The following is a 26,509-nucleotide window of genomic DNA, read 5'->3' on the forward strand; positions in this document are numbered from 1 at the left end:
TTGTGGCTGTCATGGAGACTATTTGTTGGCTCCCAGTCCATCTTGGTCACAAGAGCATACGTCATGCTGCTTGTCCCAGTTGCAGCAAGCAGAATATGAATAGGCAGGATCTGTGGGGATCTTTCCTATCCCTCTAAAAAGCTAAGAATGGTGGGGCAGATGGAAGAGGGAAGAAATCCCCTTCCTGTCTACCATTCGCCAAGAGATGCAGGAAGGAAAGAAGAGAGAGACTTCCTTTGTTTCCAGCAACAAAAGGTGGGGAGAAAGAGTAGGTAGGTATTTTTCCTCCCTTTTGCCCCCAATCAAGAAGTGATTGGACAGCTATGAGAAGAGAGCTGTAAATGTAGAATGGAGTCCCAATCACAAACTAATCATGGCATGATGTCTTGACACTGTATTGAATGTGTGCATTGTTCTTTGCATCAGTAAGTGATGTATCTGGCCTGTGTTATCTGGAAGATTAGACTAGATAGTCAAAATGGTCACTCCTGGCCATAAAATCAATGAATCTTATTAATGCCATGTCCTTCCTCAAACAGCCAATCAATTTCCATATCTGGAAATCATTTTGTGAGTGTGTATGTGTGATTCTTTTTAATGCCAGGGTAGTATTCAGCCTCAGGGCTGGAGAGCTAGTGCTCCTAGTACTTGTGAATACAGGTTCTTCAGGAAAGGTTTTGTTATAATTTTTTGCATAGAATCCTCATCATTGGACAGCGCCCCAACCCCCCAGATAGACTGGACTTGAAATAAGCTCCTGATACCATGTGTGGCCAAATGTTCTTTCATCTCTTTAGTTCCCAGGACGTTATTTCTCTATATCCCTGAATCCATGTACTGTGCATAGCTGGTCACCGTTATTGCACTCATACCTATTAGTCTGACCACTTTAAACAGCTGGCCTGAGGCCTTTCCTAATTCAGACACTGAAGTATCTGGTCTTAAAACCTGTGCCATTGCAGTACGAACACAGAAATTCTTAGTTGTGCTACAGATAAGTGATTCAATTTGGGAGGCTTATGGGGGTTTGGGAGGCTTATGGGGTTTTTTTGTATTCTTCTATGATAACTGAAAGTTAACTATGATTTTCTTACCCTTATATTCAATTATTTACTTACCTGATCTAGACCAAATGAAACTGAAGATGCTCCATATAGTGAAGATGACACGACAATTCTAGAGGCTGCCCAGGTGCAAATAGGACTTAGGTAAGTAATAAGCAAATGGGAAACATCTATTCGTATTTAGGGAAGCTTGTGGCAAAACTGCCTCACATTGTCTTCTTATCTTAACAGATATGACCGAAGCAGTTCAAGTTTTGTGGTAATTGTAATGCAGCTCAGAAATCTTCATGCCTTCTCTGTCCCCTTTGGTTCCAGAGTGTAAGTAAAATAATCATTGAGCAGTAATGCTGAAGTGTACGTTGCACGATTTCTGTGATTATGCTTTACTCATTCCTTTTGGAAGGTACTGTTGCTTTAGATACTGTATAATTAAATGTTATAATCATTTTAAATAGCAGGTAAAAAATCATTGTTACTATATCTTTCCAACAATCTCTCAGAAGGTTGTGTATATATGTGGTCTTATGTGTGTGTAAAATTGTAAATAATTTTAAAATAGTGTATATTAGTTTTAAACAAAGGCCTGTCATAAGTTTAAGAGGCAATTTCATAAACTCTAAGTGGCTCAGCAAAAATGCTGAGGCGCATCACCTCTAACCAGTGATGTTTGAGGGCCTCTCAAAAATTAGGCTCTGTGTTGTGCTGTATAGATAGAAATATCAAAACAATAAAAATGGAAAACAGGTTGATGAAAGTATTAAAAAATGGCTGATGTAGGAAGGAATGAAAGAAATGAGGGAGTGTTCTTAGTGAACATAAGAATGGCCATACTGTGTCAGACTAGTCGTCCATCTAGTCCGGTATCCTGTCTTCTGACAGTGGCTGATGCCAAATGCTCCAGAGGGAATAAACAAAACAGGGCAGTTATCATGTGATCCATTCCCTGTCATCCAGTCCCAGCGCCTGGCAGTCAGAGATTTAGGGACACCTAGAGCATGGGATTGCATCCCTGACCATCTTGGCTAACAGCCGTTGATGGACTTTATGGTAGCTAGAGTAGGGAACTGGGATTAAAGATCTCTGAGTTCTACACTTAGATCTGTAAATTAACTTGCTGTGTGACTTTGGGCAAACAACTGCTTCAATTTTCCAGGCTGCAAAATAGATGCAATAATATATGACTATCTCAACAGGCTGTTACGAGGTTTAATATGATTAGAGGTAGGATGGAGCCAGTCCATGGAGAGTTAGTATTTTTAAGGCTATTTTGAATTGGGTTCACTGATCAATAGGAAGCCAGTGAACATGAAGGATGTGTGTGACACAATCTGTTTTTTGGAGTTAATAGTTGTGTTTACCATTATTATGCCCCCTTAAATTTGTAGTGCACGAATTTAGAAAGACCATGAAATTGGAAAGTTGAGATGAGACGTGGCTAATGTACAGTATGAAGAAAGCTGTCGAAGTTAGAGCATTAAAGATCAACTGAAGTACAAATATTAGCAATGTTCTGAAGATTTAGTAAGAAAAACAAGTTGATTCCCAATATTTTTGGCCTTGGGACCGAAGTAAAAGGTTGAAGTCAGAGACCTGGGGCAAAGAATTTTTTACTCCACAGAAAGGACTCCAAGATATACTGTTAGTTTAAAAAACGTGAGCTGTTTTCTTCTGATACAAAGCCATAGATTGTTAGAAGTGAAAGTATTTTTGAAATCCAGTATACTTGTCTGTATTTATGAGTCATTTACATTTTTCTTAGCTTGGCAATCAATGAAGTCAGTTTCACTTCTATTCACATAGTACTGCCATCTTTGAAACACACCGGAGAATGTGCATTTGTGGAAAAAACACCTGTTTTCATTGGTCCCTTTTTAAAAAAAGAATTGTAGTGTGCTGTTGATGGTAGGTTTTATGAAACCTTGTTTTCACAATTTGGAATTTAAGACATGCAGTTGTCAGTGCCTGTCAGAGTATTCAGCAGTAGAAAGCTGACATATCCTTGACCTGACACAGTCAGTAAAAGCAGATACTTGGGAATTGTAGTTAGAGGACTTCAGTATAGAAGAGAAGTCCAACATGGTTGATAGTGAGGTAAAAATGAAGCTAGCTAAAGTGAGAAGGTGCATGAAAGATGAGGGTTAAGGAAAGATCCTTGGTACACTTGATGCATATGTTAAGGTAGAATTCAAATATGGAAATCACACTGTTGGCCAGGGTGTCAATAAGAGTACAGAGACTGTTGAACTTAGGCTACAACTACGCGTGGAAGTAGGGGTGTGATTATTAAATACTAGCATAATATTAAACTCCGTCAAGTACTGCTTCTCATCTTTCCTAGCTGTTTTCTGTCTCTCTTACTAGTTTTCCATTTTTCTTTTTTTCTCAGAAATATGAGGTACAGTGCATTCCACCATGCTACTGAAGTCATTTCTAAGTGTTTAACTTTTCTCTCTCAATTTTCCAACTCTCTCTCTGCTCCAAAAGGATCTTTCAACTTTCTAGGATTTCTTGTTTCCATTAGGATAATGTGTCCCACTTTCTGTGACATGATCTTCAGCATCTCTCACTTAATACTAAAGCAAAGGATTCATTTGGATAGAGTCAGCAATGCCTACCTCATCTGTCATTACCTTCCCAAGGCACAGAAATAACTTTTGGGGAAATGGCTGTGCAAGGGACAGGTGGGAAGTTAAATTTATCAGTCCCCTCTTTCTCCTTCCTCCCAACTGAATTGTTGCCTGTCTATTTCCCTGGCATGCACTTTTCCTTCAGACTTTGCGATCAGTTTCCCTCCACGGTGGAAGGCTGACTGCAGTGATTCACTTTCCCCCTCGGCAGCTGGCACGTGTTAAGCATAGTGCACCTGCAGCTGAGCATGAGACAATTACGGGGTAAAATGTTAAGAAGCCATTAATTTTGGATTTTGAGAATGATCTTAAATTGTAATTGTGCTTGCATACTAGGTGCTATTTGCTACACATGTAAATCATTTTATTTTGTTCCTTTCAGGTATTTTAGGGTAGCAGTACTTCCATCCTCAGTTGATATCAGCTGTCTGTTCCGCACTAAAGTCCATCCTGCTATGGAAACCATTTTATTCAATGAGATATTCAGAGTAGCCATTTCCCAAGAAGCTTTGCAGCAAAAGACATTACGTGTAGATGTCTGTTCTGTCAGTAAAACTCGACGGGAAGAATGCCTGGTATGCATTTTTATATTAGCTTTGCTTGGCATCCATTTGTTTGTTTTTATTCCCCACTGATGAATATGGCTTCTAGAATTCTGCAGCGCTCCCAGAAGAATTCAGCACCACATCTGAGTTGTCTCAATAGCACTGATGATTACATTTCTCTGCAGTTCCACATGTATACAATACGATGTTGGATGGAGACAGTTTTAAAAGCTCTGTCTTGCCATGATATTGCACAATGACAAGTTGATGTATAGCACACAGATGTAGATCATGAGTAATTTCACCTGAACGTCACTGGAACTCTGATGCAAGTCAGAGTAGAATTGGGTCTCCAAAGTATAAAATACAATATATAAAACAAAGTGATGCAAACTTGTGTTGTAACAAAACACTGCCTGGAATGCAAATCTTTTGCACAACTCTGTAGATTGCATTAAGCTCCATGTTTTGAGACTAGTATACTTCATTGTAATAATATGTGACATTAACAATCCAGGATACTAGAGACTGGGACGTTATCCATTTGTTCTGGCGTCTGACATGGTTAACTGTGTCATCAGCACATAACTAATAACTTGCTTTCATTTACCATTAAGTTTGCCATTATGTGAAAAAGACAAAAGGAAATTTCCTTTCCAGGACGCTGTCATGGGGAGAGATCATTGTTTTACTTTGAAGCCTTTCCATATTTTGTATTTGTTATCACTGTCATCATATATTGTTGCCCAGTGGCAGTGGTGGTATGTATGAGGCACAGTGATTAATAATCAAAGACTCTTTAAAATATAAACTGTGAACCATGAACAATGGCTATAGCTCTGAGTCGTCGTCCAGGGAGCCAGTGGACACTGCCCAAAGGAACTCTGCACAGGTATATGAGACAAATAGGGTCCACAAGTAGGCCCCACATTTGTGAAGAACCTCCCCTCGAGCTTCATCCTCCTCCTGGACCGATGGATGGTTATCTTGGCCAGCGCCAGGAGGAGGTTGATGAGGTGGCCCAGCAACTTTGTGGAGTTATAGTTGGGGAATGCGTACAGGAAAAGATGTGGGGGGAAATGCACTGGAACCTCAGCAGGAGGTTTTGGAGGTGCCAGAAGAGGGGCTGTCACTTCATGCCTTCCAGGTAGATGTGCACCAGGATCTCCCTCACCGCGAAGGGACACCTGTCAGGGCTGTCAGTGAACTGTGCCAACCAGACACTCAGACTGACAGCCATGGAGACTGAAATCCTCTATTTAGCTACAGAACAGAGAACTTAAATCTCCAGGGTATAGCCCTGACAGCAATAGTGCAAATTTTCTCATAGTTCCCAACCAGTAAGCCTCAACCTTCACCTGAAGATCTCCCTTCCCTGAATGAAAAGATAGCTTAATCTCCCCTACTATTCACTCTGATTCTTCTTTGCTGATACTGCCAGCAAGATTCCAGTTAGTATTGGTGGTTGTGGGTGATTTGTCTGTTGAGAAGTGGACTGAGATCAACCAGAATGTCCTCCATAGGATTAGTATTGTGGCTTTGTCTTTCCAGAACCCAAGCTGTGCACTTTGCAGTGGACTCCAACAGTTGTTCATTATTTAGTGCTTCAGAATACCAGAGAAGCATTTTGGGGGTTTTCAGGGGTCTCATTTTTTGGTAACAGGTAAATGCCCAGCTCGGTATTTTCTTTATTTAAAAAAAAAGTATATGCAATATTGAGTAGCTTGCACAGGTTTCCATTTGGTCTTTAAACCCTGTTTCATCACTGGAAAAAACAATGCTTTCTGATCTGTAAAACGCCTAGAAATGCTTGTCAAGTTTGTGGTGCCCTTTGTACAATGAAAAATACTGTAGAATGAGAACTCAGCTCTCATACAGGAAAAATGACCAATTTTAACTTTTTCCTTCCATCTGTCATTCCGTGTAGGCTGGAACTCAGCTCAGCCTTGCAGATTTATCACTTTCTAATGAGACCTATACTCTGTGGTATAATCTGCTGCCCTGCAAGCAAATTCCTGGCAAAAAGAACAAGGAACAAAATGAGGAATCGATGTTTCTGCCTTACAAGCAATTGTCAGGCTCGTTGGACTTGGTGAGCAGTGTGTGTTGGCTAAGCCAGCGAAAGCAAGAAAAAAGGCATTGACCTCCTACTCCTCACCCCACTGAGGAAGTTGCACTAATGTTATATGCACCAAACTGCAGTTCTCATTTGTTAACTTTACTAGGGCCTAGGGTTCCAATCCTGCAAGCACTCACATGCATGCTAACTTGACTAGTCCCAAATGGAGTTGTAAATATTGAGCATGTTCAGAAGTGTTTGTAGAATCGGGGCCTAACTATGGGTTGCAGGATTGGGTCCTATGTTTTTTAATCTCTCCTTCCTCTGACCTTCCTTACATTGGTTTTAAAATAAGAGTCTCCCTAACTTCCCTGTTAGTTAATTTGGTTTCTTATTTTCGTGTGTTTTTTGAAAACAGCTTTGTTTTTTGTTCTTTGCATTCACATGTTAAAATATTTTCATTGCATTTAAAAATATTTTTTATGCAAATTGTACCTTAATCATTCCAGCGAAAACAAACTTTTCTGCTTTGTGCTTGCATCACAAGAACAGCATGAGACATACACGATTTTAAGAAATAATCTTTTCTTCCTGTTTAGGCGATAGTGTAATCACCCCTCGTTAGATAAGAAATATACTTCATGGTATCACCCTATTAGAATACTTAAATCTCCTTTTGAATGTTTTCACACAACTAATTAGTATGTAGCATGTCTGGAATTCTGATCCCCGGCATAAACTTCCATACTTTGCCTTTTTATTATCACTTACATTTTCCTGGTGTAAGGGAATGCCAGGGAAATGCAACTCTTGTAAGCGTTGTCATTTCTTGCCTAATGTACTGTGTCTAGTTTCATTCTCTTTATTTACACCATCAGGATGCTGTCTCGGCTCTGCTGGAGAGGACATCTGCTGAGTTGGAAGCGGTAGAGCAAGAGTTGGAGGAGGAAGAGGAGGGGCAAGAGAACAGGGGTGCTGATGAAGAGTGGTAAAGCTGTTCTTTACATTGACCTCATTGTAGGCCTAGGAAAAGTGCTTTACTTGCCAGGAAAAAAAAATTAGTTCCTCTGCAGGGACAATGCATTATCTTCTTCACTTAAGTTTACCAAATACACTGAATGTTCTAATTCCCCTCCCCCGCTTCTGTGTAATCCACTCAGTTCTTCCTGACTCACTGACAGTGTCCCAAAATGCCATATCACAAATGCTACTTGTCCCATCTTATTGTAATCCATAAACTTTAATGAGAGATTAATAGGATTTAGGGTGAGGGGGCTGCTGCATGTCATAGACAGGATATGTGCCGTTGGTTTTTGTTTTGGAGGAGTTGTGAACTTTCTCCATGAGTGGGGACAGGTTCTGTTGCTAAATTACTGTATCTTGTTGTGTATGTTAAGGAACAGCATTTCCCAGTACGCCTTTTCTGTAGTTGTCATACAGAAATGTGTGATCATGTACAGGAAGCTTTAATAAGGCTTTTTCATAGCATTAAATTTCTGTTGTGTGCGTTATCACCAGAGCAGCATGGTGCTGTCAAATTTAGTGTGCTTTGTTAAAATGTTCTCGAAGGTAAATTATAACAGAGCTTTCTATTTTGACTTGGAGCATATATTAAAAATGCATTCACATGAGTAACTTGGAAGCATTTGGTGATACTATAATCATCCTGTTCTTATCAGGGTAATATATTGATAACAATACGCCTTTTGTACAAGGTGCAGGATTTAGGCATTCCAGTACTTTTCTCCTGTGGGTCTTGTCAGTTCAAGGGTAACTTGGGTTACTTTTGTTCTTGCAGGTTAGAAATGCTAGCAGAGGCGTCTGATGAAATTGTGGATGAAGAGGATGGAGTTAAATTGGCAGAGGAAGGCGGAGATACAGATAACTTGAGATTATGCACTGATACAGCAGAGAGAGATGAAGACAAGGGTGGGGAAGAAAGTGACCATGCTGATGCCCCTGGCAATCAGTTAGCTGCTGTAGTCCCGACACTGGTGAATATTTTAGATTGTGCTTCCCTAAAGCATACTGCATGTCTGAAGACACCACTTAGTCTTATGAAATATTTATTTTCTTCTTTCCCTTGGAGTATGCCATAATAGTATGTTGGGTTTGAAAGCTTAAAGATGATCGTGACATTTATTATAGCAGTTGTTTGTATAGTAAGTTTGAGCAAAATCAGATTGGTCATTTTTGAGTTAGGCAAGTGTGAACTTCTAACATTCATTCTAGTTGAAAATGTTGCATGGTTTTAACTTAAAAACAACGACCTTAAAACTCCAGTCTTTACTTGGTCTCTGAGTAAGGAAAAAATTCAAGTTGAAAGAAAATGAGTTTAGTACCTTCAAGGTTATGAATGTGTAAGTTATTTTTTTGCTTATGTATGTCATGATTTCATCTTTAGTTTTTTTCGTATTTCTCTAAAGATTGTGCTGTCAAAAAAAGTTAAGATCTTTGAAGTTAGTGCAGGGAATTTAGACATAAATCTTCCATCTGAACTCGGAAAAGTTCAATGTTTGGTCTAGTGACTTACTGGGGATTGTAATTAGCTCTCTGTTAGTTCAGGGAGTGGCCAAATGGACAGGGACCAGGCTGGCAGGCACAGATCACGGCCCTGATTCAGCCTGATGTTAAGCACATGCCTAGGACAACTCACCTGCTTAAAGTTAGACACATGCTTAAGTAGTATACTGAATGGTGGCCTAAAGCTGTGATTTAAGCCTTGTTAAGAAGACCTGCATTCAGCAGTGAGTCAGAGGCCTAGCAGCAGGTGGCGGTGCAGTATCTGATTGCAATACTGATTGAAATATGACCTACTAGTGCCAAATCCTCCTGCAGTTGCTGTGATGCTGCTTAAGACATTCTCTGGTCTGTATAGACAACTAGATAAGTGAAAACTTCAAAGAACTATCAACTTTGCTGTAGAAAAAGGAGAAAAGATACCTAAATGCTTTCTTCAGTGGGAGCAGTAAATAAAGTAGGACCTAATGAATATTGTATGAATTAGTTGACTGGGAAGCCCCAGTTCAGATTGGTGAGGTTGGTAGATAAGCAGTTGCCGTGGGGTGGGCAAGGAAGAACTGCAGCTGTCAGCAATATTACCATGTTTCAGGGTGTTTGCTGCGGAGAGGGAGTCCAGGGGCAATATGAAATGCCCCGTTAGTCCTTTAGGCATGTGGCATCACTGTTCTCAGTCCTGCCCCAGCACAGCATCAGAACCTCATGGTGCAGCTGTAAACTGCAAACCCAAATGTTTGTCCTGAGTACGGACTTTCTGGATTGTGGTTTACAGATTAGTGAGGCCCTGCTGTAGAAGTTTCAGATGGAAGTGGCAATTGTATTGGGCACAGGGAACACCTGGCAAGGTTTTTCTTACACTTTTTAACTGATTTTTTTTTAATTGAATACTGCTGCACTTAGTTATGGGTAAGATTCTTTGTTTTCTGTGTTGGATTTCAACTTAAATGGTATTGGGAGAGTAGAAAGCAGTGCTTGCAAGGTATGTCGCTGGCAGGGGAGTGTATGTGTGTATGTATTTTTTTATTTTAAATTTCTCTTGACAGGTTGATAAAGAGACTAATACTGAGGAAGCAGTTAATGAGAATATGGCAGTCCGACCCAAGGACAGAGCCAGCTTGAGCTCTAGACAGCGTCCCTTTGTCAGGAACAGCATGATAGTGCGCTCGCAAACCTTCTCTCCAGGAGAGCGGAATCAGTACATCTGTAGGGTAAGAGGAAAAGCACTCTCCATGAGATGCTATTAACTAAAGAGTCGTTTAACTCCTTGGCAATGGCACATTAGTGACAATGGGTCATGTTCTGGGAAAACCCACTTTTCACCTGGAAATGTCTAAATTGTGCTTTCCTTGGATTTTCAAAACAACGTACTGATGCACAGTGGAACAGGCTTACAGTGAACTCAGTATATTGTGTCAAAACACTATTACTATGGATGAAAAGCAGCCCTTTGCAGAGGGCTTGTATCTATGAAGTGTCTTGTGTTGGACCTTTGCAAAGGGGTGTGTTTCACTGTATAAACAGAACAGTAATTCACACATCACAATGCACTGAAATAATCTGGCAATTTTGATCTGTTGAAAATGTGCTAGAATAAAGCTCACAATAAGCAAACAGTGCATTGGCAGTACAGTGTGAGAGCAACATAGCCTGGAAAAAGCTCAGCTGCTGTCAGTTTTGAATCACTTTTTGAAGATTACCATGATTTCAGATTGGATAGTACGGTTAGCCATCTACATGATGCAGTTCTGAAACCCTGCTGCAACTGTGTCCCTGAGCTCTGCCTTGGGCATCCGCTGCCTGAACCACAAGACCATTCTTCCTCGCCCACTGTGCAGCATGTCCTGAGCAGAAAACATCTGATGGATATGCACTCATTGACTTCAAGGACAGAAGGGACCATTGTGATCATCTAGTCTGACCTCCTGAATATTGCAGGCCACATAACTTCCCCCACCACTCCTGTAATAGACCCTTGGCCTCTTGCAGAGTTACTGAAGTCCTCAAATCATGGTTAAAAAGACTTCAAGTTACAGACAATTCACTCCAGCTGATGTCCACTCCCTTATAGTAAAGCACCTCTTCTCAGATGATGATTTGAAAGTGACTTTCATGAAGTATGTATAGTCAGTAGAGTTTGTAGGGGGAGTCTCAAAGACACAAAGGACAGGTAGGGACCAAAATCCCATTTGTTCCGTTGAAAAGTGTTTAACTAACGTTTAGATGCTAATGTCTGATCATTAGTATTGATGAGTTAACAGCTGAGTTTGTATGGGAGAAGACTGATTTCTCTCTAGGGATATCACAAGGTTCTTCTTTTTCTCATAAATGCTGTTACACGAAGGACCTTACAAGTGACACAGCTGTGCCACTGTAAGGTACGCAGTGTAGACATGGCCTAAGAAAAGAGCCACTGTTGTTGTTTAGTCTGTGGTACTGATTTCTGAGAAGTAGTACTGTTCTTGTAGAAGGATCTGCACATACATACATTCAATCCAAATAATACTGAGGTTGAGATTGTTGCTTGTTGGCCAGGTGAACGTGTAGAGTAATTTGCTTTTCCCTGTGCAGCTCTGTTGATAAGGGTCTACCCCAGGCAAGTGAATATTATTCGCAACCTTGCAAGTAAGAGGACTGTAAAACAGCCAATACTTTGGCAGTATGCCCTGTGCTAAGCTAATTAAACTTTTTAAACAATCCACAATGCATTTTCAGTAAAATATTGTAAACTGCAAATGATCCTATTTTAATTTCACCATAATTGATGACTGATGCAACAGTCAATTTCAAGCCATGAGTAACCTTCCATCACCTGTGTGTCATCATTATGCTGTGACTGTCATGTGCTCTATGAGGAAGAGAATGTGATTGGCTAAGCCAGTGTTGGCCACCACTCCCCCAGGGGAGGCATATAAGATTGATAAGTGAGTGGGCCTTTAAGAGTACATGAGGTAGTAGAGGATTCCCTTCCCCTGAAAGCGGGGCTTGACTTGTAAAATGTTAGGAAATGGGGTCTCAGCTAAGAAGTTAAGTTGCCAACCTACTGGCTGAATCATCATTTTGCTTCCAAGTAAAAACTGCTGAAATGTCTTGATGTGTATGGGGGGGATGTTTATATTCACGTTATAGAATCACTGATGTTGTCTGGATTGGCAATATAAATTGAAGAACAAAAAGAGTCATATTACCTAATGTTATCCTTCATACCACTAAATAGCCTAGGTTTCAGTATATGGCTTCAGATTGCTTTCATGCAGGAAATGTCTCTGCGTTCTTTAAGATGCTAACACTGGACATATATTTTATCTGACTGAGAGGTTTTATTGAATCCCAAGAATGATCCACATCAACATCCTTGAGGTTTTCTAAATGTTTCTAACTTAAAAAGAGAACAGGCCTTGTATTAAAATATACCGCTGTTTTATATCAGAGTGTTTATATCCATATTTTGACAGCTGAATCGAAGTGACAGTGACAGCTCAACACTGGCCAAAAAGTCTCTCTTTGTGAGAAATGCCACAGAACGGAGGAGCTTGAGAGTTAAAAGGGTAAGTGCTGTCTCACCTGAGCAGTGATCCACATATCTGCTACTTTTTTCTGTTTCATTTTAAACCATCAGCTTGATTTTAGGCATCTGGGGTCTCTAGAGTGATCTCAATATCTCTTTGAAACACCGAGACAGCCTGGGATCCCAGATCCAAATCTTGACACAACTGTGACTCGGCCCATCATCTTTCCAAAGCAGATAAACAGAGTTCCATTAATTATGTGTAGGTCCTTTGAATGAGACCTTTAGCAACAAAATTGTCTCGCCAGTGTTTGGATAGTAACGATCCCATGGCATTTCTTGTGAGAGTAGAGGTTTGCCCTGGTAACCTGGGGAAGAATTGCACCTTCTTCACTATTAGGGTGTGCGCCAGGTAGTTGCCACCCTCACATTTAGGGTTAGTTGTTTCAGAGAGATGCTGTACAGTGTATAAAAGTCATCGGGATCCTTCAATAATGCAACACACTATTTAAATATAAAATAATATATTCTGCATGTTTATATACAGTATATATAAAGAACACACAGACAACATTCAGCCTAAACATAGTTTTGTTGAAAGGGTTGGGCAAATCCCATAGTTTCAAGGGTTCAGCCATACTTAAGTTTTCTTTTTCAATGAATTTCCTCCAAGAACTTTTGTGACTAATGAAGGGATTTGAAGGAGAAAAGGATATTATGACAATACATAAAATGAAATGTACATTCTCACCTAGGGGGCTGTGTCCATTTTTGGTTACTAGGCATCAGAGATAAAACAAGCATTGAAAGGGTCTAAGGAAGACTGACTGTACTTAGCAGGATGGCAGAGTTGATGTGGGAGAAGAGATTGCAAAGTCGGGGGGTGGGGTTACTCTGACCATCATGTGAGGAAACTCAGTTAAATTAAAGGAAATAAATTTTGAAGCACTGAAAGGGAAATACTTGTTTACAGACTATGGTCAATCTCTGGCATTCCCAAATCAGCAAGGTACTTTAGAAAATTAATAGTCCTACTGAAATCGATGGGACTACTCGTGCTTAAAGTTAGACATTTATTTAAGTGCCTTGCTGGACTGTGGCCTGCTATGGGAGGTCATTGAATCAAATGCTATGTCTGGAATTTTAGAAGTCCTGGATAATTTTATAACTATTAATGACACACATGCAAAGCTAGGAAAGCTAATGACTATTAAATCTCATACTTTATAATTGTGTTGCTATGAAGGTCAGAAAGCAATTTTTCACTAAGGCTTTTGGTCTACACATAAATTATGTCAGCATAGCTACATCAGTCAAGGGAGTGAAAAAACCATACCCCTGACCGACATAGTTATGCCAACAAAAGCCCCACTGTAGATGCAGCTATCTTCATGAGAGAGAGCTTCTGGCAACATAGCTAATGTCATTAAGGGAGGTAGTGCTCTGCTGGACAGAAAAACTCCTGGGAGTGGGGGCTGTGCTTGCATGGCTATTCTAGCATAGCCATATGGCATCTGTAATGTGCAAACTATAGGAGTTTTACAGCATCTTGTGAATCTTTAGGCACTCCCTGCTGCCAGAAGCAGAGTTCCAGAGTAGATGGCCTGTGGACTTTGACCTGATCTAGTATGGCAACTTGTGCTCAGAAAAAGTAAATGTGAACATTCCTTACCCAGCTGGCGACTCCTTACCTCAGCCTTTGTATACTAAATGTAGTCTTACTTTTTATTACATTATCATTCCTGAACAATTCAGCCTGTGTGCCAGTCGATCATGCGAAGAGCTACGCAAGAGCCCCCTGTACGCACTTCTCTTGACTTGGAGCTGGACCTCCAGGCATCTCGAACGCGACAGAATCGGCTGAACGATGAACTTCAGGCACTGCGCGATCTTAAACAGAAGCTTGAGGAGATGAAAGCCAGAGGAGAGACTGACCTTCCCCAGTGTGTGTTGGAGGATGAGCGATTCCAAAAGCTCTTGAAACAAGCTGAAAAGCAGGTATAAATAGTGAACAAAACGCCATCATAGTAGTAGTAGTTACAGTCTGGTTGTGAAGGAAGCACAAATGAAAAATGTCCTGTCTATAGATGGAATGGGTCCATAGTGGTACTAAACAAAAACAATTAAAAACCCTTTACTATAGGTTCTTCGATTGATTTGGTTGTTTAGATGTTTTTAGAAGATATTTACAAGAGTATTAAGTTTAACTAATTACAAAGCTGAATTATGTAACATGAGTAAAGGATCATGGGAAATCTAAGGAAAACATCTACTAAAGAATTAATCCAAGATCAAGTTATTTATTTATTTATTTAAACCTAGAATTCGCTGAACACTGGAAGTAATGTTATTCTGAAGTTGAACATCAAATTGAGTAGCCAATTAATTTGGAGGTGAAACACTCTTTTTCATTTGAAGGCGGGGTTTGTGTACTGAAACAATATAGAAATCCGTTTAAAGATTTAATAATCTTAAATCCCAGTCCTCCTCCCATTGAAGTCAATGTTTTTGTTTTGTTGGGGGGGGGGGGTTGCTATTCAGGGGTAGCTGGCTCAAACTCTACACAGATGTAGCTGACTAGAAACCTCAACAAAGAGGGCACAGAGAGACAGAAGACATGATTTGAGACTATAGACTGTAATAATACCTGTGAAGGGGCTGTGCAGCAGCCCCACAGGACCCCCACCCCAGCTGAGTTTGTCCTTCAGAACACCCTTTTTCTGACTTTGGCCAGGGAGAGCTGAGTTTCACCCACCAGGAGGTAGATGCATTTCAGAAAAGATTAAAAAATAAGTAAGAAATAGTATGTAAAATAGTCTACTGATCAGAGCAATGTAGGGGCTCACATTGCCTGGATCAATTACTGGATCTACCACAGACTCTCTGTAAGCAAGACACACATCCTCTCTGTCCCTCAGTTCCTTGTTTTCTAAAATGGTTATGCAATACTAACACACAGTAGCGTGGAGAGCTCCGCGTTGGGAAAAATTCTTGGAGATTCTTGGGTGAAATGTGCTGACAGTGCAAAGTTTGTTATTTTTATCCACGTGGATTCTCTGTGTATGTTTAAGCTCCTTCTTGTTTTGTAACTAGAAGAGTTCGATTATTTAAGGAAAAAAAGATAAAATTGTTAAGCAATTGAGTATCAGACCTTATTTCTACCTCCACACTGTAGACAAATATGAAGCTATTAGCTTATTAAAAAATAAAAGATTACTCCAATCCATAGTTATCCCCATTACCATGTACAGATCTCTGCATTAGTTAGCACTGTAAAGGTCCCTTAATTTACATTTCTAGTGTCAGGGAACCAATGGCTGAAGTTCCCAATGCAAAGCCTAGGCTTCTGTGGAGAATTAAGGAGAATGGCATCCACCCCCAAGTTGCATTCAGATTGTAATGCTACAGTACAGTCTCTTCTAATACCTCTGTTCCAGGCTACGAATCAGTCTCTCTGCACCTCCTACAGCTGTCTACACTGAGAGCTTGTAGGATACTTTCCTGCGGTTGCGTTGAGTGGTTATGGTTGGTTGTTTTAGTACTGACGCAGTCCCCAACAGTGCTAGCAATGTTGAGAATGCTGTTGTAGACTGACTGCTAGTGCCACTTTACCACTGTGTAGGCTAAACAGGCTAGTCTAGACAACATGAGTGTATTTCTTTACAAAGCCTGCAAGTCCCAGCATAGTTAGGACCAAGTGTGGGAGAATTTTAGATAATCTTCAGTGAAAACAAAACCTGAAGGCTTGGGGGATTTCCCAGTCACCAGTGTAAACAAAAACTCAGTGGTCCCTTTCTGGTCTGTTACAACAGTTCCACCACAGCAACCTATTTGGAGCCAATGTGGAGACCTCTCCGGCGCATATAGGGTGTATATCCCCTACTCCAACAGGACTAGTGTGATCATCCATAATGCAGAGAACCTTGTATAGTTCTTCAGCAATGGGATGTATTTCTTCTGGTTTGAATAGGGTTAAGGAGACAGAAGAGATCAGAAAAAATAGAAACATTGTCCAGCATTTCAAAATAAGATCCAGGTGTCTTAATATTTTAATAATAAATAAAATGAGTTCCCTAAAACAGCTCTCATCACATCCTCAGTATTTACATATCTAGAGTATAGTCCTCTAAAGTTCTGATCTACTGTACCATTCTGGGAAAGGTTTCCAAATTTCATTATTTAAAAAAAAAAAAAAAAGCCCATTCTATTTCCCTGTTTGGTAAATTAACCTTTCCATTTGGAGATAATCTGTAGTATGAGGTTAATGCCACATAGACAGATCTTTGGTTTCAGCACCCTTTTTACATGTTGTGCTTGCAGCACTGATATTTTTTAAAGTACAATTGCAGAAATAAAGACTGTATAGTAAAACAAAACTGCCATCGACAGATGTTTCTTTTTAGGCAGTGTTAAAAAACAATATAAATGTTGGGCCTGAGTCAAAACCTCAGATCTTAAAAATCCCCTGACAGAGTTAATTCAAATTTTTGTTTTGAGAGTCTTTCATTTTTAAGAAGTTTTGAACTGATATCCTGTGCGCTTTCATACTGCAATTCAGTGTAGGAAATTAGAACAGCTGCTCAGAAATGAATTGTTGCATTGAATCAATATGAAACTTACTCACCCCGGGCATTAATCTGCTCAGAGGCTGCCAAACTGTGCTCTGTAGAGCACTTTTTAGTGGTCTGCAGAGAGTTGGGTGATAGCTGTTCACCTGGTTTTCAGCTGAGAAAAATGGAGCAAGTGGGAAGGAGAAGTGGAAAGAACAGCAAAAGTTAGACATTTTTATTCTTTTTTTTCCAAAAGATCTAAACACTCATATTAAATGTCTGCAAAGCAGACGATGACTGCTTGCTCTAACAGACAAAATCACTGCTAATTCCAGTGTTCGGATCCAACGAACAGATTTATTTCAGCATAGGTACAAAGTACCACATCATAGTGATCAGTTGAGGGTGGCAGGCCAGTGAACAGGCTGCACACACCCTAGGCAAAGGCTTAACGTCTCAGTACAGTCTTTTATACCCAAAATGATTCTGTACTTTTATCAATACCCCTCTCCTTTGATTCATTACATAATAATAACATTTTTTGAACAAATATAACCTTCTGCATTGTGCCCTAAATTATATAACTTGTTTACCTGTATAACTTGTGTATTTGTCTGGTACTTTGGGGACTTTCCTTGTTTATTCTGATTATATTTGGCTGGGTCATTGTGACTTTTCATTGTAACTTCATCCTTGTTGTACCCAAATATCAGGGACATTTCAAGAGCTGAATAAGAGAATACACAGTAAGTTAAATCTGAATTAGGCAAATGGCTTTGTTTTGCACTTCTTCCCAAAAAGGGTTATTTACAGGTAACCCTAACTCATTGTATTGATTATATTGGTTATGCACCTCCTTATATGTTACTAGCCTCTGTGTGTGTATGATTGATTAAGTACACTTAAGCCCTTACCGCTTTACATGAGGTAAATTCACCTAATCACTGTCTCAGCTCCTTACACTGATGAAGGGAGATGATCACCACATTCATGAATGGGGAGAAGAGATGGTCCATTCTGTTAGTAATGGGAGAAGAGAAAATGTCTATCGTCATGTGGGTCTGTTCTGTACAATGATTTGGGAACTCATGCGCTTAGACAGGGGAGAGCTTTCCTGTGCTCAGTTTTCCTGAGGCTCACTCACCTTTTCACCTACAGTGTGTGATGTGGTAGCTTGGTGATGCTGCACTGAGCTTTAATAAAACGAGTTAGCAAGAGCCAAGTGATCTGCATTGCTTTTTTCAGAGTGTCCTTGTCCCCTCCATACCTGCAGGTGAAAGGTACAAGAACACGGGGGATCAAGATGGGGGAGACTCAGCAAAAGCAAAGTGCAGCCTCTGTGGCATGTTCCAGTACCCCCATGGAGTCCAGGTTGTGTGTCCTGGGCAGGGTTGGGACAAGGACGGGATGTGGGTTCTACTGTTGGTGGGAACATTCCCTCATGACCTCTTGCCACCAAGGGGTCTCTAAGAGCAATGGTTAGTAGGGGATCCCAATCAGAAACCATACTGCTTTGGGTTCAGACAAAGTTGGAGGTGAGGGAGAGAGGGGCTGGGGAGCTAGTACAGAGGCACAGGGCCTGTTTACTGAGGTATCTGCCTCCTTGGGAAATCCATCATCAGCTGAAGTGCCTGCTGCTTCCATTGAGGGAAGGTGCAAACTCAGCCCCTTCCCAATTAAACATGAGAGTGCAGGCTCATGGCGCCTCCAGTACCTGATGTAGGAATTGCTCAGGTAGGGGAAACAGGGCCTGCAGCTCAGTTACTGAAAGTGCTCTGAAAACATACTTCTTCACTGCTATTTTTTTCAGGTTTTGAAATGGGAGCTGCAAGCACTTTGATAAATGGGTTGGTGGGCAGGGATGTAACAGGTCGTTTCAGGTCTGGCAGAGTGGCCAGTCTGTTGCCCCTGCCTGTAGTGCTAGCACAGACTCCTTGGGTGTTGTTAAGTACTGAAGTGAGTTAATTCAAGGCTTTGAATAACAAGAAGCCCTACCAGTCACTCTTTCAAGTGCTGTCCCCAGATAATTACAAACTGTAAGCTGTGACATGATCGTGTTGTACTATATGACTCCTTACATCCATACTAAAAGGTTACCTAGTTCACCAGAACTTCTATAAATGCCTCTCTATCCTTTATTAAAATGATTTTGTAACGTTTTGCAGAAGCAAGTGAAACACTGAGACCCACACTTATCTTACCAGGAAGGGAGAGAATTGGGGCTATTTTATCTTTCTTGAACCATAGAAAAAAAAAACATTACCATGTGGCTGTGACCTTTTCTTCCCTGTGCTGAAAATGCAGATCTGACCCAGGGAGAGCTTTTTCCAGATCTGCTGAGAATTTTCTTTTAACAGTCTGTCTTTCTCACTGTAAATGTTTTGTTTCTGCATTTATCAGAGGCAGCACATTCCTTTCCTGCTATTTACTCTTAAATGTGGTACAATTTCCAGAAATATCATAGATATGTGAAGTGAAAATAAAAGTAGAGAACTTGAAATAGTATATGCTTACATACTGCGATAGTTAACATTAGCTGGGAATGCTTGTGATTTTAATAGATGGACACTGACAAAACATATATTAATGTTCCAAGTGTTACTTTACATTGCCAGCAATAAGTTGCAGATTGCTATTCTTGCTGTCTATATACCATGCTTGCTAATGTCCAAGAACTAATGGGGAAAATATTTCTGTATTAACCTCAATTTTAAAATCTGACTTGATGTTTTGAGGGGAGGGAGGGATTTCCAGAGGGATGGGTGTGTGGTTTCAGCAGTGATACTAATAAACCATAGCTTTATTCGAGGTGGTAACTTTTCTATAATCATTGGTGCAGACACACAATGCAAGTATAGTAGAACAATTTTTTAATATAATGATTGTTAACATACAGGAAAAACAGCTATTTTTGATGCTTAGTTTTTCCTTCTCTCACCTTTAAAATACGTGGTTAAGTATTAATGTTCTGAAGTGGATATTTTCTCTTATATTATTGCAAAATTGCCTCTATTTAAAAAAATGAAGTGCAAGAAATAGGAGCATATAAAAAAATGTTAGTACAATAGACTTTGATGTTGAAGGCAAATTAGTGATGTTCATTTTCAACAGGTTGCAAGTGTGCTGCTTTTTGTAGCCCATACATTCAAGATGCTCCAAAATGCTATGAAGACACAAGCAGGAGTGAGCCTCCCGGTGTGTGTCGACAGACTTGGGCTAGCAGTGTTCACACTAACACTCTAAAAGTAGCTGTGTAGACAGCACTTTGAAGCTGTGGCTCAGGCTGGAACTTGGCTCTGAACCTAGGGAGAGGGATGGGCTCTCACTTGCTCCAAAATGCTGCGTGGCTGTACCCCAACTCCATGGTGCAATTTGGTGACTGCCACAAAAATACTATTTTCTAGGGCTGTGAAGCGATTAAAAAAAATTATCATAATAAATTGTGCAATTTAAAAAAAAAAAGAATACAGGTTATTTTAATACTTTTTGGATTTTTCTACATTTTTAAATATATTGATTTCAATTGCAACATAGAATACAAAGTGTACAGTGCTCACTTCTTATTTATTTTGGATTACAAGTATTTTCACTGTAAGAAAAAAATAGTATTTTTCAGTTCACCTAATACAAGTACTGTAGTGCAGTCTCTTTATCATGACTGTTGAACTTAAAAATGTAGAATTATGCACCAAAAAACAACTGCTTTCAAAAATAAAAACATGTAAAACTTTAGAACCTACACGTCCACTCAGTCCTGCTTCTTGTTTAGCCAGTCACTCAGCCAAACAAGTCTGTTTACATTTGCAGGAGATAGTGCTGCCCGCTTCCTGTTCACAATGTCACCTGAAAGTGAGAACAGGCATTCACATGGCACAGTTGTAGCCGGCATTGTAAGATATTTACGTGCCAGATGTGCTAAAGATTCATGTGTCCCTTCCTGTTTCAACCACCATTCCAGAAGACGTATCCACGCTGATGACGAGTTCTACTTGTTAACGATTTAAAGCAGAGTGGTCTGATGCATGTTCATTTTCATTATCTGAGTCAGATGCCACCAGCAGAAGATTGATTTTCTTTCTTGGTTTGGGTTCTGTAGTTTCTGCATCAGTGTGTTGCTCTTTTAAGACTTCTGAAAGCATTCTCCACACCTCATCCCTCTCAGATTTTGGACAGCACTTCAGATACTTAAATCTTGGGTCGAATGCTGTAGCTATTTTTAGAAATTTCACATTGGTACCTTCTTTGTGTGTTGTCAAATCTGCAGTGAAACTGTTCTTAAAACAAACATGTGCTGGGTCATCATCCTAGACTGCTGTAACATGAAATATATGGCAGAATGCTGGTAAAACAGAGCAGGGGACATAAAATTCTCCCCCAAGAAGTTCAGTCACAAATTTAATTAACGCATTATTTTTTTAACGAGCATCATCAGCATGGAAGGATGTCCTCTGGAATGGTGGCTGAAGCATGAAGAGGCATACACATGTTTAGCATATCTGGCATGTAAATATCTTGCAATGCTGGCTAGAACAGTGCCATGTGAACACCTGTTCTCACTTTCTGGTGACATTGTAAATAAGAATTGGGCAGAATTATCTCCCGTAAATGTAAACAAACTTGTTTGTCTTAGCAAGTGGCTGAACAAGAAGTAGGACTGAGTGGACTTGTAGGCTCTAAAGTTTCCAATTGTTTTGGTTTTGAGTTCAGTTATGTAACAAAAAAAACCTATATTTGTAAGTTGCACTTTCATGACAAAGCAATTGCCCTACAGTACTTGTAGGAGGTGAATTGAAAAATACTATTTCTTTTGTTTATCATTTTTACAGTGCCAAATATTTTTAATAAAAAATAATGTAAACTTTGATTTCGATTACAACACTGACTATAGTGTATATGAAAATGCAGAAAAAAATCCAAAATATTTAATAAATTTCAATTGGTATTCTATTGTTTAACAGTACGATTAAAATGGCGATTAATAGCAATTAATTTTTAATCGTGATTAATTTTTTTGATTAATTGTATGAGTTAATTGCAATTAATCGACAGCCCTACTATTTTCCTTAGCAATACTGCAACAAATGGTCATTTGTAAGTAATAGATCTAAAATTGTTAACATTAGAGGGGCTGAGCTCCAGTCACGAGCCAGTCTCTTTTTAAGAAGCTGGTAAGATGAGCATTGTAAAGGAGTATAAATGGGCAGAAGTATTTTAAATATGAGGAAGGCACCTTCTCTTTCCCTTTTGTAACTAAACGCTTGGCCAGGCAATGACTGGTATTGTTCAAACTGGCATGGCCCTAGTCTGTTATAAACCCAGGAAATAATTTATCTCATCTCAGGCATCTAACTAGTAGAAGTGCTGGTGCATTCTTTCCTTTTCTAAATTAATGCCCACCTCCCTATTGAAGTGATGCTCATCACTTCTACTTGAGATGTCAGTAACTTTGTGCTACGTTCCCTTATTAAAGAGATTTTGCCTGATGAGTTTAACTCCACATTCTTCCTCCTACAGCCTCTTTGAAATTGTCAATTGCTGGATGTTGTAATTTTTTCCCCTCTACAGGCTGAACAATCAAAGGAGGAACAGAAACAGGGTTTAAGTGCTGAAAAATTGATGAGAAAAGCTTCCAAGGATGTATGTCGGTTACGGGAACAGAGCCAGAAAGTGCCATTGCAAGTGCAGTCGTTCAGGTACAGCATGTTCTGGTTGGTCTTCTGGCTCTTCTAAATCTGTGAAGTTAGTCAGTCTAAGCTCTCATTTTAAGAACGTCCTTTTATTTAGAATTGGTCAATTTGCTGCAGTGTTGCAACATGAATTATCGATGAGGGTAAGCCAATATACCAATGCTGTATTAGTCAAATCTAAATCTTCTCTTAATCTAGGGCTCTGATGTGTAACAGTTTAGTGATTTCAGAGACTAAATAACAGAGTTGGGGGAGAAAGGGCAGAATTTCAAGTAACAGAGGTTCTTTGGCATAATTTTAGTAAATCTCCCTGATGCCAATCAATCTAGAACACCTAATAGTGAGTGTTAAGGCAATATGCATTTGACCAGGAAATCCTCGTAACTGGCACCACAACTGGATGGCTGGCTGTGAGTCTTTGGCTCCCTCCAGTCCCTTTCGACAGCCAGCAGGGAGAACCAAGGCCGGTAGAGATTGTTTATGGGATTTGTTCAGCATAAACCAGAAATGAAATCTTGTAAATTTCATTTCTGTCGGTTTTGCCTGTAGTTAACTTTTAAAAGGTTGGTAGTTCTAGCCTTAGGCTCATGCTATTAAATGCAAGATTGGTGGTTAATAGTGTCACCTGTGGTGACTTAAGGATGAAGTACTTGATCTTGCTTGCATCACTAAAAGCTGGTAGGATAATACCGATGGATCCATTTTGATGCAGCAGCCAGCTATTCAGTACAGATTCAACCTAAGGAGACTGAGCGGGGAGGTAGTATGGCCATGCTGTTTGCCTCCAACTCAGAATACAGCAGTCACTCACTGCAGAACTGGATAAAATATATTGTCTTTATCTTGTGTGTGAGTCTTGGAATGGAGATAATTTGGGACTAATTTTGGGTGCTTATCAACCCATTGCTCTCCTAGATCTTGGCATGAACTGTGGAAGCTCCTAACCATAGGGTTGTTGGAGGAATTGAGGCTGATAGTTACACGATGACTTCAACATCCATCGGCATGATAAAACCTTGGTATCATCTCTGAAGTTCCTGATGGCCATGTAACTATGTGAACTGGTAGCTACTGGCTCAGTTCACGTAGTTGCACTCTTGATCTAGTGTTTTGAACCAGAGCTCAAGCTTAGGCAGTTGGAAACCAGGCTCAGTGTATTGGAGAAATAACCTCTTACAGTTTGAGTTTAGGGCGCACCAGTCCTGTCAGGTGATGGACCTGTTTTAATGGTCCCCATTCAAAGACTAATGAAAGTAGAGCACCTCTAGGAGGCCCTGTGGAAAGATATTCCTGTGAAAGTTCACTCTTGATGGGTTGGTAGAATATTGTAAACATTTATCATCCGTGATCTATAAGGCGTGTCCTATGCACCATCTTATCTGGCTTTGCCCTCATGGATTGCCTTGGTCTACAGATCACCTTTCACGGGTGAAGTTAGAATGATGATAGCAAAGTCTCCAGTGACGGAAATCAGAGGCTGATGTTGAGATATTGAGTCATAAAGAGTCTTTGCCTCCCACATAACTATGGCATAAGATTTTAAAGGAAAGATTCTTTGCCTCTGCCATATAATCCAAAACCTCTCAATCACTAGATTAGGTTTGGGTGACAGATAGCTTGTTGATCAGAGCTGCCTTCATGGGGTAGTTGGTAAAGTTCATCCAGTTATGAGGGATATGTTGTGAATAAAACTGAGCAGATTTGGGCGTGGCTGCCTGCTACTGTGAATGCGAGGCAGGATCAGGAGTCAAGTTCAATCTAATTCAGTGAGAGCTATTAGAGGTGTTTTGCTGTCTTTCTGAATTCACTTCATTCCTGGCAGGTAAAGGTCAGCAGAAGAGTAGTAGGTCCATTACTAGTGGAGATTGTCAACCACCTCCTACAGACAGGACAGGGTAGGCCCACTGCTCAGTGAGGAGGGGGAAACAGTAACGGGAGACTTGGAAACGGCAGAGATGCTTAATGACTTCTTTGTTTCAGTCTTCACTGAGAAGTCTGAAGGAATATCTAATATAGTGAATGCTTACGGGAAGAGGGTAGGTTTAGAAGATAAAATAAAAAAAGAGCAAGTAAAAAATCACTTAGAAAAGTTAGATGCCTGCAAGTCACCAGGCCTGATGAAATGCATCCTAGAATACTCAAGGAGTTAATAGAGGAGGTATCTGAGCCTCTAGCTATTATCTTTGGGAAATCATGGGAGACGAGGGAGATTCCAGAAGACTGGAAAAGGGCAAATATAGTGCCCATCTATAAAAAGGGAAATAAAAACAACCCAGGAAACTACAGACCAGTTAGTTTAACTTCTGTGCCAGGGAAGATAATGGAGCAAGTAATTAAAGAAATCATCTGCAAACACTTGGAAGGTGGTAAGGTGATAGGGAATAGCCAGCATGGATTTGTAAAGAACAAATCGTGTCAAACTAATCTGATAGCATTCTTTGATAGGATAACGAGCCTTGTGGATAAGGGAGAAGCAGTGGATGTGATATACCTAGACTTTAGTAAGGCATTTGATACGGTCTTGCATGATATTCTTATAGATAAACTAGGAAAGTACAATTTAGATGGGACTACTATAAGGTGGGTGCATAACTGGCTGGATAACCGTACTCAGAGAGTAGTTATTAATGGCTCCCAATCCTGCTGGAAAGTGGGGTTCCGCAGGGTCTGTTTTGGGACCGGCTCTGTTCAATATCTTCATCAACGATTTAGATGTTGGCATAGAAAGTACGCTTATTAAGTTTGCAGACGATACCAAACTGGGAGGGATTGCAACTGCTTTGGAGGACAAGGTCAAAATTCAAAATGATCTGGACAAATTGGAGAAATGGTCTGAGGTAAACAGGATGAAGTTCAATAAAGATAAATGCAAAGTGCTCCACTTAGGAAGGAACAATCAGTTTCACACATACAGAATGGGAAGAGACTGTCTAGGAAGGAGTATGGCAGAAAGAGATCTAAGGGTCATAGTGGACCACAAGCTTAATATGAGTCAACAGTGTGATACTGTTGCAAAAAAAGCAAACATGATTCTGGGATGCATAAACAGGTGTGTTGTAAACAAGACACGAGAAGTCATTCTTCCGCTTTACTCTGCGCTGGTTAGGCTTCAACTGGAGTATTGTGTCCAGTTCTGGGCACCGCATTTCAAGAAAGATGTGGAGAAATTGGAGAGGGTCCAGAGAAGAGCAACAAGAATGATTAAAGGTCTTGAGAACATGACCTATGAAGGAAGGCTGAAGGAATTGGGTTTGTTTAGTTTGGAAAAGAGAAGACTGAGAGGGGACATGATAGCAGTTTTCAGGTATCTAAAAGGGTGTCATCAGGAGGAGGGAGAAAACTTGTTCACCTTAGCCTCCAATGACAGAACAAGAAGCAATGGGCTTAAACTGCAGCAAGGGAGATTTAGGTTGGACATTAGGAAAAAGTTCCTAACTGTCAGGGTAGTTAAACACTAGAATAGATTGCCTAGGGAAGTTGTGGAATCTCCATCTCTGGAGATATTTAAGAGTAGGTTAGATAAATGTCTATTAGGGATGGTCTAAACAGTATTTGGTCCTGCCATGAGGGCAGGGGACTGGACTCGATGACCTCTCGAGGTCCCTTCCAGTCCTAGAGTCTATGAGTCTGAGTCTATGAGACAGGACATATAGGTGGTATCTGTTCAGGGAGCTGTTGTGCAACCTTTGCTCAAGAAACCAATATGTAACGTTCGCATTGTGGTTAAATGTCACTACTGTCTAGTCTCCCATTTTTGGAGGTGATAGACAGTTATGAGTATCTAGATGGTCCAGATGTGCTTGAAACTTTTCAATCTGGTACAAACTTGGGTTTGGACTGGCGTTGGTAGTAATGGTGGATGATCTCACACTGAAGTGTGAAGATCCTGATGCCTGTGCTGATAAATCTGCTGTTTTCAATACTGTTCACTATGAAATGTTACAGATTTGCT

At 40.2% G+C, this 26,509-nt stretch overlaps 1 protein-coding gene across 1 annotated transcript in view; it reads left to right on the top strand.

Moving 5' to 3' along the window:
• Window positions 1-26,509, top strand: part of WWC2 (WW and C2 domain containing 2) — a 157,989-nt gene that overhangs the window by 128,737 nt on the left and 2,743 nt on the right. Inside the window, exons 13-22 of the mRNA XM_050945314.1 lie at window positions 1,128-1,208; window positions 1,296-1,382; window positions 4,074-4,266; window positions 6,164-6,328; window positions 7,174-7,283; window positions 8,094-8,289; window positions 9,859-10,023; window positions 12,268-12,360; window positions 14,076-14,318; window positions 22,436-22,563. Coding sequence (XP_050801271.1) covers window positions 1,128-1,208; window positions 1,296-1,382; window positions 4,074-4,266; window positions 6,164-6,328; window positions 7,174-7,283; window positions 8,094-8,289; window positions 9,859-10,023; window positions 12,268-12,360; window positions 14,076-14,318; window positions 22,436-22,563 — 1,461 coding nt within the window. The remainder of the gene's footprint in view (window positions 1-1,127; window positions 1,209-1,295; window positions 1,383-4,073; window positions 4,267-6,163; window positions 6,329-7,173; window positions 7,284-8,093; window positions 8,290-9,858; window positions 10,024-12,267; window positions 12,361-14,075; window positions 14,319-22,435; window positions 22,564-26,509) is intronic.

This window comes from Gopherus flavomarginatus, chromosome 3 (genome assembly GCF_025201925.1).
Source record: "Gopherus flavomarginatus isolate rGopFla2 chromosome 3, rGopFla2.mat.asm, whole genome shotgun sequence".
Lineage (NCBI taxonomy): Eukaryota > Metazoa > Chordata > Testudines > Testudinidae > Gopherus > Gopherus flavomarginatus.